The sequence below is a fragment of the Acanthopagrus latus genome, chromosome 20 (assembly GCF_904848185.1).
Source record: "Acanthopagrus latus isolate v.2019 chromosome 20, fAcaLat1.1, whole genome shotgun sequence".
In the NCBI taxonomy this organism is placed as follows: Eukaryota; Metazoa; Chordata; class Actinopteri; order Spariformes; family Sparidae; genus Acanthopagrus; species Acanthopagrus latus.
In genome coordinates, this window is record NC_051058.1 from 7,426,635 (window position 1) to 7,441,535 (window position 14,901).

General features: G+C 42.2%; 1 protein-coding gene across 2 annotated transcripts; it reads left to right on the forward strand.

The window, feature by feature from the left end:
- Positions 1-1,482: 1,482 nt before the first annotated feature.
- On the forward strand, positions 1,483-14,849 carry sh3bp1 (SH3-domain binding protein 1). Of its 2 annotated transcripts, none has more exons than XM_037082014.1 (18): positions 1,483-1,733; positions 6,007-6,049; positions 6,391-6,495; positions 6,584-6,660; positions 6,989-7,100; positions 7,576-7,652; positions 7,731-7,818; positions 7,912-7,980; positions 8,110-8,200; positions 8,317-8,453; positions 9,333-9,444; positions 9,808-9,889; positions 9,973-10,053; positions 10,965-11,078; positions 11,465-11,562; positions 12,289-12,460; positions 12,572-12,939; positions 13,993-14,279. In XM_037082014.1, the coding sequence occupies exons 1-18, from the start codon at positions 1,684-1,686 to the stop codon at positions 14,277-14,279; spliced, it is 2,163 nt and encodes a 720-aa protein (XP_036937909.1). In that variant the 5' UTR covers positions 1,483-1,683. The 2 variants fall into 2 exon arrangements, with proteins under 2 accessions (XP_036937909.1, XP_036937910.1); XM_037082015.1 differs by lacking the exon at positions 1,483-1,733 and adding an exon at positions 4,679-4,767 and having other exon boundaries at positions 13,993-14,849.
- The last annotated feature ends 52 nt before the right edge of the window (positions 14,850-14,901 follow it).

Consider the following 14,901-nt stretch of genomic DNA (forward strand, 5'->3'; position numbering starts at 1 on the left):
AAAGCAATCTTATCAGAACATCTGTAATCTGTCAATATTCCAGTACAAAAGAATGTGTAAATCATACATCTTGTTTAAAAGAGTTACGCTCGAGTCCACACCACTTTTTGAAAAATGTATTTTTAGCCTATACAAGTGTAGCTTATGGAGATTGTTTCAAACCAGCATCTAGAATGTAAAGAACACTACAAAATGTGAAAAAGAAGAAAAAGCTAAAACAGTGTTATTGCTCATTAGATTACAGTTGTGATCAGCAAATAAAATCAGAGAGCAACTTTAGATTGTGCTAACCTACCATCCCAAAGCAACAGTGTTTGACAAGGTCGAAATGACACTCAAAAATCAGCGTTTCTTTAAAATAGGACCTTTAAATATATAGATCAATATGTAAGTATATGTAAATACATAAATAAATGTATCATTAAATGCCCAAATAAATGATTAAATACATTAGTATATAAAAACAGGCTTAAATAAATAAATATATAAATACTTATCTGATTTAATGCTTAATTGTCACCAAAAATAAATAATATACACTTTAAATGTAAAAAAGCATTTTGTTATACAATTATGTATATTTTCATCTATTTAGGAATTAAGTTATACAATTATTTATATATTTATTTATACATTTAGTTTATTTCAGCAAAAATGAATGAATGAATGAATGAATGACAGTGTTTCACATTATCAGCTGGATGTTCAGATTTGCGACTGTTTGCTAACAAGTACAGCTTTGAATAAAAGGGGGTAATATGTCAATTTGTTGTGTTCATAGCTTGTTTCTGCTGCCTCCACGTGGCCCCAAAAATATATAATAAGAATGTTATTGCAGGTGAAAAAAGCGTAAGGCTTTAACTAAATAAATATAAGGGCACAGCAAAGATAATGACGAAAAGGTTAGCTGTGTTGAAATAAAAAAACATTTTGCACTGGCTGAAAATAAAAATCAGTCACAGCCAGCAGCCTTGATAGTTTCCTCTTTTGGTCTTTTCACATCCTTTTAACTCTTTAGCACATTTTGATGGAATTTACAGAAGTACACACTAACCACAACCTGCCAGAGCAACATTTTAAGAGTGAGTCACTCTCGTTACTAGCAGACTTACAAAATACAGCAAAAATCATGATTTTTTTAAAAGAAATATCAATCTGCAAATGTCATATTTCTGGGCAGAAGTATTATATAGCAAGGTCTTCTCTCACAGGCTTGTTGCTAATGGGATTTTTCTTTTTTTTTTTTTTTACTGAAAGTGACTCAAAACAAAAAAAGTTCTGCCGTTATATCTCTGTGATCTCAGGGTTAACACGTAATCACTAAATCTGTTAGTGGTGTGCCTTTAAAATAAATCTAAATCTAACTTTTAGTTCATAGTGTGGTAGTTGCAACCCCCACACACACACACACAGCTGACACCTCTTATGTGCAACTTCCTCATTCACTGGCTTGTGTCAAGAGCACACTCCTGAAACAAGAACGAAAACTTACGGGCCAATCACGCACACACAAACAGACAGACACACGAGCAGCAACCACAGAGGCAGAGGGGACTCGTCTGTGCCTCCTCTCCCCTGATGAAGTAACACGGCTGGACGTTTTTAGAGCAGGGTGTGTATCTCCTGAGGCTGAGCCGGGCAGAGAAGGTCAGGTAGAAGAGCTGGTTGGACTCCACTGCCAGCATGCTCCGGCAGTCTCTGAGCATCCTGAAGCAGCTCAGCTCTGGTGCAAAGTAAGTTCCTCGACCTGGTGTATTCTGTATCTCCTTCTGACTATGTTGCATTGAAACTGCACATCAAGGCTCTCACACCGGACATCAGGGCATCTGGGATCTTGCGTGAATCCGCAAGTGGCATGTTCTTGGTGTGGGGTAGGATTTAGGTCTGATGATTTATACATGATCGTGCATGTCAGGTGAAGTCATCGTAGCGTAATGAATTTTAATTTCTCAGTTATCACAGCAATCACTGGAGACACACACTATAGGAAGTGTGTGAAAAGCAACACTTTGTTACTTTTGAAAGAAGAAATAACAAAAACTTCCTCTTAATATTTTGCTTTGGTCAAAGTTGTTCATGGGAGCAGTGCTTGAGTAAAAGTCTGATATTAAGCAAAACTGATGTACATGTAGATGCTGTATCATGTGAGTCAACAGATTACCAGATCTGATCTTCAGTTTTTGTGTTGTTTTTTTTTTTTTTTTTTAATGTATCCGACGATGTATAAGATAAATTAAGTTAAAAATGTGCTACTTTGGCTCTGATAAAGAAAAGGCAGGTATCTGATTTAAAAAATAGTTATTTAAGTTATCTAATTAATGTAGTGGGGTAAAAAGTAGGGTATTTGTTTTTAAAATATATAGTGGAATGAAAGTAAAAGTAAAAGTAGCATAGAATGGAAATACTCAAATATAGTACAAGTATGTCAGAATCGTAACCCCCCCGCCCCAATCTGTTGCATTCATACCACAACAGCTCTGTTGTTAGCATCAGCCCCCCCATGGGTCACCAGGTCGCTGCAATGGCCAGCAAGCATCAACATTGCTAACGCTACCTAGCTAACACAAATTTTGTGAACACTAGCTAACATTAACTTTGTTTAATGCTTTAGTTTGCTAACCAGCTACCTTTAACATTGCTGTTGCCCGCTCACGTTAACGTTGCTAATGTTAGCGCATGTTTTGCTGTAATATGCCGCGCAGGTGCGTATCTCAGGTTTTGGCGCAAAGCTGACAACTGAGTTAGTCTGGTGCCTTCCCACCTCACTTGTCGCGTACACTGTTCCTGTAATTGTCACCTCCCAGCTACGGTGTCCTTTGTTCAGTCAAAGTTATGGGTCACTTTAAATTTACCAATGTGAGGCTAAATAAATGTTTTCTTCAGTAGTGTGAATGTGTGGATGGATCATTTTATTCATTAAAAAACGCTTAAGGCTCATTTCGCTCTCCTGGGGTCCAGAAACATTTATCGACTCTCGCATGGCTCCCGTGTGTCGTTGTTTGCTGGACTGGAGGGGTTTTCATTTCAGCTCCATATTCTGTTTTGAGGAAATGTTAAATTCTCCCTTGGTTTCCCTGTTCTCGTTTCCACAGTTGCGAACAAGGTGTTGAAAAGTGTGTAAAGCTGAAATGCTCGCGGTGGCTGGTTCCTCTTTAAAGCGAAGCGCCCTGTCTGGGTTTTGAGGGAAACCTCAGGCTCTTCTACGCGTGAAAGCCAGAAAGGTTCAGCGCGCCTGAGTAGACTGACTAAGTCAGGTTTGTGGTTTATGCTGGCCACACACGACGTTGACGTGGTGGTTGTCTCATCTTTGACACAAATGAAGTAATTGCAGTAATTAATTTTCTGTCACTGAAGCTTCATCAGCTTCAAATACCTGTATGTGCAGAGCAGGCTGCAATACCTCTGGCCTAAAAAGTCAGTGCCTGTGACTGACACTGACAGAAAACGCCTGACACCCACACTGTTTGGTTTTTCTTGGTACAAGCTTGCATGCAACAGGGGTGATAGTGTGCGTGTGTGTGTGTGTGTGTGTGTAGGCCATGCTGGCTCTGTACCTCTGACGTACCGTGGTTTAATAATAAACCTACGCAGCGTGCATCTGCAGCGCAGCATCGTGGGCTCCAGCTACCACTGCTGCACTTCACCCAGTTCTCAGTTCTGCAGCGACGCTGTGACTGTGGTTGAGATGAACACGCATGTGCACAAATAAAACGCACACTCAAAGATTGAACACGCATTGTCCATCGTGTATTAATTGGCCGCTTTCAGGCCCCAAAAGTGTGACAGAACGTTGATTTCAATTGTTATGTCAGTTCTTTTTTGTCACTGTGGTCAGCTCACTACACTCACTATGTGAGCATGCACGCACGCCTACACAGGCGCTTTTATTCTCCTATGTTAGCGTACAGCGCGCCTGCTCACATGCTCTTATGTAATTTCACTTTTTTGTGGAATGAACAGCTTTTGTAGAAATGAGAGTGAGAGATTAAGAAAGGGGAACTGACGAGTGGTTCAAACACACTGGGGAGCTCTCCGCTTTGTGTTTTGAAACGTCAGATGTTGGGCTCACAAGAAGCGACACCTCTCACAAGAAGCGACCTCTTTGCGAACTGGGCAGGGCTTCCTTTTGGTGCGAAGATGCTCTCAGATGGGGGTTGTTGTGTTTCACCTGTGTGTTCGCCTCCTTCCCTTTCTGATTCAAGCAATCTGTGTGTGGTGGCAGAGACAGAAGAGGGGTTTTGGTTTTTCATGACTCTCCGTCCTCTCGCAGAGCTGGCACTGAGCTGAAGCACCGTCGCAGGGCCCACACTCCACTTTTAGGCCGTTGGCTTCATGTCAGTCAGGCCCAAAAATATCAAATACGGCAAGAACTCAGACCAGAGGAAGTGTACTTCAATTTTGAACTGCAGTGGCTTATATTTTATTTCCATCTGATTATTATCTGGCTTCTCAGAAAGCAGCTTCCAAATATCTTATAAAAACCTGCATTTCAGACTGTCTCACCAGCACATGAACGCAACAATGTAGTTTTATTGAATTCATTTTAAATCAGTGTTAATTAGATATGTAGGCATCACAGTGGCAGAAAGTAAGTACATTTACTTAAGTTGTGCACTTACAGGTGCAACATGTCACAACCTCCTGTCAAATTCATACTGAAAACGAATGGGAGGGCAGCGCATCACCACAGAGGAACTGCTAACTTTAGCTTCCCCGGCTAGTTAGCTCAGTTGTCTGTGCAGCCAGCACTTCAGACTGTTTCAGATGGTTAGCATGCCAACTTCGCTAGCAGGCTTTGCAACATAACACACAGAGGTCATCATGTCAAAACTTCCGTTTGTTTGTGTTCTTTTGATCATTTCAGTTAATGTTTGAACATTCTCAGCTAAAATTCTTACATATTGCCTCTAAATACAGGTTTAAAGTACTTTACTTGAGTATTTCCATTCTATGCTACTTTACACATCTTCATGTATAAAGTCCTACTTTTACTTACGTTACATAAAGGATCTGAGTACTTACTCAACCACACATTGTTTTCTTATTATCTTCAGATAGAACTTTCAAAAGACACATGCTGCTCATTTCTGTCCAAAACCTTAAGAGGGCCAACAGACAGTCCAAAATTCACAGATGTTTTATTTACAGCATGATAAAACGGAACAAAAGCAGCAAATGTTTCACATTATGCCTGACGAATGACTTTAACAGTGATGGTAGAGATGAAACAGCTTGTTGGCGGATAAAAAGTCGGTCGTCATAAAAAATAACTGGCAACAATTTTGATAACTGAATAGCTGGTTAAAGGAATAGTTCAACCTTTGAAAAAAAAACTATTCTCTTTTTTGTGAAAGCAGTATCCTGTTGGCTTATAACACATAACACTGTGTAACACCACAACTTTTCTTTTTTTTCTTTTTCTATTTGTCAGTAAATTCTTACCTGAGGCGTTACGGTTTCTCCAGAATCACCTTTGATTAGTGAGACTTAGAGCTGCTAGTAGTAGGATTTTGGTTGTCAGTAGTAGTACGTAGGTTAGTTGTTTACATACATACAGACACCCGAGTGGTGACAATCCTCTCATCCAACGTTCAACAAGAAAGTGGATGAGCGTGTTCCTGTGAGTCAGTTTCAAGCAAAACTGGCAGCCGTCCTCTAATTTAAGCAGATGGCTCGCTGCTTTTTTGTTTGACCTGTTAATAGGTTAATAAGTAAAGATTTTGGACTGTTGGGTAAAACAACAACAACATCACCACTGGTTTAAGGATATTATAAGGGGAATTTTTCACAACTGACATTTTATACTAATATAGAAATAGAGACAATGATCCTCTGATGAAGTGATATTGAAAATAATGATAAATTATAAATTATGATTAGGCCCTGCATTATTATGAAAAGACATTTGAATATCATATTGTTGCTGGATACATTTCAACCAGTTGTTTCTGGTCCAGAATTGTTTACCCCTGTACTCACTAACCAACACAATGTACGCCTCTGCAGGACACAAGATGCCACTGATCTTCTCCATGAGGACCTGGTTTTGGTGAGACAACAAAACACTCTGCTTTATTATCCCTACAGCATCTACTTCTCTAAATGAATCAGGATCAATGTGTGATTACTTTATAGCTTTACCTGCGCTGAGTTACATTTGAATTCAGTCACACCACCATTTACAACTGTTGCATGGTTTAGAATGAAAAATATATCCTGCATGAAGATAAAAGGGACACTAGAAGTCAAAATGAACATTAGAAAAGGGACCAAAGGCTCATTTCATAAAACATCAGACCAGAACACATGCACTGGCTCTGCAGGTGAAGAGATCACATAGTTTCAGCTCTAAGTGTTGCTGCATGCTTGTGTGTCTCCAACTGAACGAAGGTGGAGCAGCGGGTGGAACCGGCCAAGAAGGCGGCTCAGGTCCTTCACAAGAAGCTGCAGGGCTGCATGCAGAGTCAGCAGGGGCTGGACGCCGAAAAACGAATGGTACTGAAAATGCTGTCTCCTGGAGGTGAAGGCCGAGAGGCATCTGATTGGCTGCATTCCGGTGTTACATCTGCTTCTGTCTCCACAGAAAAAGCTCCCCCTGATGCTGCTGTCCATCAGCATGGCGGAGAGCCTCAAAGACTTCGATGCAGAGTCCTCTATCAGGTGACAGGTTTGATCCTCTGCAGTCCATCCATCCATCCATCCATCCATCCATCCATCCATCCATCCATCCATCCATGCATGCTCTTGACCTGACAACTAACAACTGACTGCAGTCATGTGAAAAACCTCATGACTGTAGTACACTGGCTTTCAATTTTGGATGAAAAAGAAAGAAGATCCCGCTCACTGTCTACACTTTGTGACCATTGTCACTAGTCATGTGTTTTATTTTTAGTTTGTGGGCTCTGCTAGAGCTACCAGGTTTTATTTGTTGGAATGTGCAAGATCCTCCCGCGTGTTTGTAATCTTTTAACTCCTTGTGTGTCAGGAGGGTGTTGGAGATGTGCTGTTTCATGGAGAAGATGTTGGCCAGCATGCTGGCGGACTTTGAGATGAAAGTGGAGAAGGCCGTTCTGGAGCCCCTCAACAAGCTCAGCGAGGTGCGAGTGACTGCATGTTGTTAACAACACAAACTAATATTACACTTCTGATCGCCGCGCTTCACATGACCACAGGTGCACTACGTGTGTCAGTTTATATTGTGCTATTTATTGCACTGGTTGGTTTGGTTTTGCAGTGCTTTAGCGGGGCTCTGGGTTTTTGTGTCATTTTTTCCCATCCTCTGTATGTACCTATCTAGAAGTGCAAAATTTGCACATGTCTAACTGTATTGTTGCAAATTTCCTTCGCTGTATGCTGCCTGAATGAACATATTCACAACAAGGGGAGTGGAAATAAAACAGACATACCTTTAGAATTGCCAGTAGGCCTATACCTAACCTGCATGTCTTTGGACTGTGGGGAGGAAGCCTAGAGGACAAACCCACACAGGCACAGAAGAAAATACAAACTCCACACATGAATGAGACAAATTAAACCCCCAACAATTTTACATCTGTTCTCTTTTCCAACCAGGACGATTTACCAGAGATCCTCAAGAACAAGAAGCAGTTTGCAAAGCTCACCACAGACTGGAACAATGCAAGAAGCAGGTGATTTCTACGTCTAAGTCTACGTGTGTCCTAAAAGATGCTAGTACACATTACCTATATTTTTGTGTGCATTTTCAGGAGTCAAGCCAGCACAGGTCCCCAGGCAAAGCAGGATGGGCTCAGAGAGGAAGTGGAAGAAGCGTGGAGGAGGCTGGAGAGCATCAAGGTACCAATGTTTCCGTCTTTCGTAGCAAGCATCCACACCGAGGCATTGAACCTAGTCTTGACCCCTGACCTCTCTGTTTCCCTGTCCCTGCAGGACCAGTACTCTGCAGATCTGTATCACTTTGCAACTAAGGAAGAAGACTATGCCAACTACTTCATCCGCGTGAGTCGCAGTTGTGACGGCTCAATAGAGCGTGGTGATAATAACCTCATCTCACGGGGGAAAAATGCACAAAGTCTGCATGTTCATCTCATTTCAAATTCAACCTCTCTCTCGTCTCTCTGGCTATAGCTTCTCGAGCTGCAAGCAGAGTACCACAAAAATTCACACGAGTTCCTGAACAAAAACATCAGCGAGCTCAAAGAGAATCACAGCCAGAAAGGTGGGGTTACCTTGCAGCAGTCTATGCATTTATTTGGTGCACTGTCATTTGAATTTTATCATGTGTTCTGCTTGCATGTGTGCTTATTTCCTCTTCATGCTTATCTGATTCCGCAGGGCCGCCGCTAAATCTCTCCAACCAGAAGGTCTACGGGGAGCCTCTGTTGTCTCATCTGTCTCGAAGCAACAGAGAAATCGCTGCGCCGATCCAGGAGTGCATTCACATGCTGCTCAGAACGGGCATGAGAGAGGAGGTGGGACTGAAGGGGTCGGAGTTCACATAGACAATCATAAATCACATTTAAATTGTACTTTTACTTCTTAGTGCTTTCTCACAAATGTATGCACCACCCCAGTATGTAGATTTGTTTTACATGAGTCCAGTCTGCAGACCATAGTTACATCAAATGCTTATCGATGCTATGTTTATAATAATTATATAACTTTATTCATAAAAAAACTTTCAAAACCAATTATCCAAAGTGCTTTGACATTTTTATTCATTCATTCATTCATTCATTATTAGGATTCACTTAATACTTATTACATTCCTTCCTGGGGTCCAACACAGGCAAAGCAAAAGCAGGGAACAATAAAACAGAATAAACACTCATAGTCAATCCAAACACAAGGAAGCCCGGACTTAGAAATGTTAAAACAAGGAAGCAAAACACAAAATGCGAAACAAAAAATGTAAATATTTTTTTTCTTGGCACTGGAGAAACAGCATGTTTTTTTACAGTCCTTGTGTATACAGGTAGCAAGTTAGCATGCCAACAATTGCTAATTTGCACCAAGCACAAATACAACTGGGGCTGACTGGAGGGTCCAAACCTCAGTATTGGACACACTGAAATTAACACCATACATTCCTCAACAAACGCTCATGGCGATCATCGAACAGTTCACATTTCAGTCTGGATCTTACTAGATCAGCATGTATGTGATACACAGTACGTGACGTATGGAATATGCATGTAATGCTATTAATGGCTGTGAAGTGTTTTTGTCTGGTCATGACTAAAACCCCATTAAACCTTATCACTTCATCGATTCAATCTTAATCAAATCATTAAAAAAGAAGAAGAAGATAAACGTAATCACTGCCTTTTCTTCCTCCCTTTGTCCGTCAGGGTCTGTTCCGTCTGGCAGCGGCAGCCTCGGTGGTGAAGAGGCTGAAGAACTGCTTGGATCAAGAAACTGTCGACCACAGCGAGTTCAGCATGGACCCTCACGCCGTGGCTGGTAAAGATGTGCCCATTTCTGTTTGGGTTTTTTTTCGTTCGGGTTTCTGTTGTGGGCACTGTTCAGCCAACGTGACTTTACCGGCCCACTCTAGCTTACCCACTTCCTCTTCTGTTTGCTCCACATACAGCCCCTGGTGCAGCTTCCAGTAATGTAAAATGCTAAATTTCCTGTGTGCTGGAGCATTTTTAGAACAGCAATGTGAACACTTTCACGAGTTGAACAAAGCAACACAGCGTCATGGATTGCTTATTTTAACTAGCTATCGAACAACACAACAATGGGCAGTAATTAAATAAACATATGACCTCAGCTTGTTTAATAATATCCTGTGATGATTCCTCTCTGAATGTGTGGTGACAGGGGCCCTGAAGTGTTACCTGCGAGAACTCCCCGAACCTCTGATGACCTTCGAACTCTACGGTGATTGGTTCAAAGCAGCAGGGTGTGTACGGTATCGACAAGGTTTATTTCTCACCTAACTGTGGTTTCAAGCCTGTGTCTTGAGTTTCGCTTCCTCCTCCACAGAGAAAAAGACCTGGCGGAGAAGCTGGAGCAGTTCAAAGCACTTCTGAGGAGACTGCCTCCTGAAAACTACAACAACCTCAGGTGTGCGCTCTAGTGTCCATCTCAAAAAAAGAATACAACATGATGAAATGTTACATTTTACCGACACTTGGGCGAAAAAAAAAAAGAAAGACGTCCTCATTCAAATTCAATAGAATGCATTTTTAGCCACACTAGCAGCTCATGGATAGCGATTGTTCCTCTGTTGGCCGGTCAACATCTTCTGGTCACAACTGAAACGTCTCGACAATATCAAACACACATTCGAGCTCCTCAGAGAACTAAATGACTGCAGAGATCCCCAGTACTTTTCCTGTGGTGCCACCTTGAGGTTGAAATGTTTGTTTATTTTTAGCGAAACCCTCATTAGCGCTGTATGCTAACACTCCAAGCTGAGATGGTGAACACGATAATCATTATACCTGCCAAACATCAGCATGTTAGCATTGTCACTGTGAGCGTGTTAGCATTTAGCTCAAAGCAACCTTGCTCCTAAGTAGGCTGCAGCCTCACAGAGCAGCTAGCATGACTCTTGAATCTTGTTTGGTTAATGCAAACTGATTAGAAACAGGTTAAAGTGTCAATTTCTTAAGATATGGCTCGAATTTTCCAGATATCAACTCACATCATCAACAGAGTTTGAAGAGCCAATAGTGTTTTTGTCACTGCTTTTTGGCTAACTGAGCTAATCACCTAACGGTGGCTAGCTACAGCCAGGGATAGCTTGCACAGAGCAGCAGTTGTTGGTTACTATGGTGATTTTTTTTTTTTTTTTGCAAAACCTGCAAAACCTGGCTATGTTTTACAGATTACACCTTTATAACAGTAAAATCGCCCCATTTGAATGTCTCAGTTTTCATCTGATAGCATTAATGTTTAATCTTTACTGTCCTCTTTGACTTCCTTCCTTTCTCCCTAGTCTGCTTATCTTTTCCCCTCTCTCTCCCTGTCAGGTACCTGGTCCAGTTCTTGTCTCTGTTGTCTGAGCAGCAGGCCGTAAACAAGATGACGCCCAGTAACATCGCCATCGTCCTGGGGCCCAATCTGCTCTGGCCACGAGCCGAAGGGTGCGTTGCGATCAGATGATTTCTCCGTCTTGACCCTTCCGCATTCATACGTGTCCCGGGTTCCCTGTCCCGCCTGCTCCATCCTCTTTCATCATGTTCGTGTCCTCATGTGAAGGGATGAATAATAGCAAATCATTTCGTCAGCACATGCAACTTCCTGTTAGCAGACTGACTGACGGCTGGTTTGCTCGGCTCACACTTTCTTGCTTTCATGCATTGTTTGCACACTCAGTGGTTAAAGAGTTTTTTGTTGTTTTTTTCAAGCCAAGTAGCGAAGTGTTTTTACTTTAGTGACACCCTGGTTAAATTTGCCATAAAATAACTCCTGATCAACGTGCTGACTTTCTCTGTCCCATGTGTTCTTCTCCACCTCTCTGCCTCTTTAGAGAAGCTGCCCTGTTCGACATGGCGTCAGCTTCCTCCGTCCAGGTGGTGACGGTCATTGAGCCCCTTATTCAGCACTGCTCCAGCCTCTTCCCCGAAGGTACAAACACCAAACACTGACGTACCCCTTCATGTGACATCGGCATTCAGTCTTTAAAGGGTTATTCTGCTTTATTGCAACTTGGATTTTGCAACAAAATGTCACTTGATGGCAACATCATTACAGCCAGTCAAATGATCGGACAATTTAAATTAACTGTAGGGTCTTATTTACACCTTTGTTTCTCCTACCTTCTTTGCATTGTGTTTTTACTAGTTGTAAATAATAATTATATGGTGGAACCTTGTTTAAATCCAACTAGTTTAGCAATATGTACCAAATGAGCACAAGCTAAACTAAAATTATGCAATTTTAGCTAGGGTTAGGGTTATGTTTAACTCTTTAAGACAAGCCACTTCTCAAGATGATGTGTTTGTAGGTGCATTTAAGTAATGCCATTTTATTTTCTTGATTATGATACATAACTTATCAAAGAATCCCCAAGGTGTGATGACCTAGAAACAGGCTTTAAGGGGGCCAAAATTCAAGAACTCTGGTGGAAAATATTCAAAACTTTGTTAAAAATGATCAACCAAGCCCCCATTCTGGACTCCTAGCTGCATGGCTAACTGAGCTAATTAGCTAATGGCAGCTTATAGTAGCTACTTTTCTAGCGACATGCTGCTCTCTTTTTGTTTTGGTTATGAATTCAACAGGTGGCGAATGTTCTTTATTTGACACAGCTCTCATTAATTTGAATTTTTTTTTTCACTTCGTTTCGGGCAGCTGTTTCTTTTGAGATCCCCGAACTTCCTGAAATCCCGGAAGAGACCCTGCCACCTCCTGTTTCACAGTCTCTGATGTCAGAAAGGGAGAAACTGAGCAGGACAGTCTCCTCCTCGTCATCCACAGCCTCCTCCTGCTCCTCATTTCACCTCCCTCTCTCAAAGACAAACAGGTACTGCTCTAAAAGGGTTAGACAGTTAATGCTGCCCTGGGTTTGTAATATTTGGACCCCATTCCATTATAGTTACAAAGACATTAACCACTGTCTATTTCTTTCCATCAGCACAGCCTCTCAGGACAGTGGTGGCCTCTTCCTGGTGAAATCTGGCTCTGTGAGTCGCAGCGGCACCACCACATGGGCCAGCCCCGTGGCTGAGACAGCAGCACCAAGCCATCAAAACACAACATCCAGCAGCTCACCCTCTGTCAATCCCTGCCCGGTTGTGATTTCCAACACTTCCACTGCCTGCAGCTCGGCACCAAACCAGGGCCCAGCCCCGCTACCTAAAGCAACGGGACCAGCACCAAGCACAGGTCAGATCAGGAGTCCCACCCAGAAGCAGAGCTCGGATCAGGGCCAGCTTGAGCCAATTTTCGAGGCCCCACCAGACTCTCCTAGGGCACTTGTGAAGATCAGCTCACCTTATAAACGTAAGTCAAAGTCCACTGTGCCCAATGGCTGTCTAAATGGCTGTTGACCTTGTTCAAAGACACATGGCATTGTTGAATTGGGATACTCTCAAGATATTTTTTGGGGGGGGGGGATTGATTTCCCAGTAGCACCCAAATCACTGGATCCTACATTTCCCATGATGCAAATCGGTTGGGTTAACAACACAGACTTAGGAATCTGAAGTGTCAAGCCCAACCAAGATAACCCTGATGACATCACCATGAGATCATCTGGGTTTTCTCCGATTTTGTAAGGTTCCTTTCAAAGCCGCAGAAAAAAAAACACACACAAAAAAAACCCTTTTTCCTTCAATAGCAGAAGCGCTTTCTCTCATAGTTGTTTTTCGGGCTGGGGTCAAAAGCATGTCTCATTATTAAAACAGTATGTTTTTTTCTGTTGTGCAATGTCCTGTACAGATTATTTACTTCGGCCCTTTTGCTATCACAAAGTCAAAGTGGCGGCTCGTTGGGTCAAGCCGAGCTGACAGAGAGAAAATAAATCGACTTGCTCTCGCTGTAACAACCAGGAAGTACACAGGAAACAGGAAGTCTCAGACCACTGACCAAAATATCCCTCTCTTCAGTCATGCGTCATCTCCCACATTGTTGTAAACCTTATTTACCCATAAGTCGTCCTGACATGTTTGTCTGTCTAGCTGATTCCCACGACAAACTGTTTCTTACTATTACTGTCAATTGACTTTGTGTTAGGCAGCAGTGTTTTACTTATTTTAACATCACAGCTTACTGAAGTAATTATAATGTTGAAAAAGCGTACACCTCCACCAACATTGAACATTTCTGTGTTCCAAGTTGGTTTTCTGACAAAATATCATTTCAGCGCAGCAGTCTTTGCCCACCGTCAGTCTGACAAATGTTGGACTTCCTTCCTTCAATGTGAGAACAGAATAGTGGTGGTATAAAAACCCTGATATGATCCCGACTGTTTTGCATCACAACCCTTTTCTTATTCTGGTCGTGTCAAGTGGCTTCTTGATAATCCCTCTGTTTTTCCTTTTTCTCCTCCCGAAGCGAAAAGATCCTTCAACGTGACCAAAGCCAACCAAGCTAACGAGCAGGTGACGGTTCAGTTCTCTAAACAAAGACCGCCAGCTCCACCCAGGTTCCAGGTCCCCCTGCCCCCCGCCGCAGCCCCGGCAAGTACGGACACGAGGACCCAGCCCGTACCAGCCCCGAGAGCCCATACGGCCAGCCAGAAGAAGCCTCCTCCAAAAAAGTCTGGACTCAAAGCCCCGAACTGCCCCCCACCTCTTCCTCCTCCGTCGCAGCCAAAAGCGGTTCCATCTATAGCACAGTGAGAAAAATGACATATGTGCCATCCAGTAAGAGTGTACATTTTCTGGCTGTAGTTCAGTAAGAGGGACTTTGTCTTGTCTTTGTTGACCTCCAGTGGTTTAACTGTTCACAGTGATGTACAGCTGTACTCCATGACATCCCTGGTGGGTGTGGCTGCAGGTGCAAACATGACTACATTTCTTTCTAACCCTGCTGTTCAGTTCCTCTTAAACATGCAAGGTTTCATTGCCTGGTTAGTTACAAGTGGCTGACACATATTTGTGTATTTTCTAAAAAAAAAAAAAAAGAAAAAAAAAAGAAAGAAAAAACTTCCCTTTGATACATGTGCATTGTTAAAAATACTGTTAATCTGCTGTTCAATACCTCTCTGTACTCATTTGAAGTAGGGGAGTGTCACAGTTCAGTTCATTTTTGGGGTCCAGCAACATTTCTGTAACCAACACCCTTTATTTATTCTTCAGTTACTGATTTACTGTGTTACTGATACTGCATTTCCCAGAATGCAAAATTAGTGCTGGAAAGCGAGTCTTTCTGGTCAAAAAACAGCGACAATAAATGAATCCAAAAAAGAAATTATCAGTTGTGGTGATCTTAGGGTGGATTTTACCATCAGTCTACAAAATA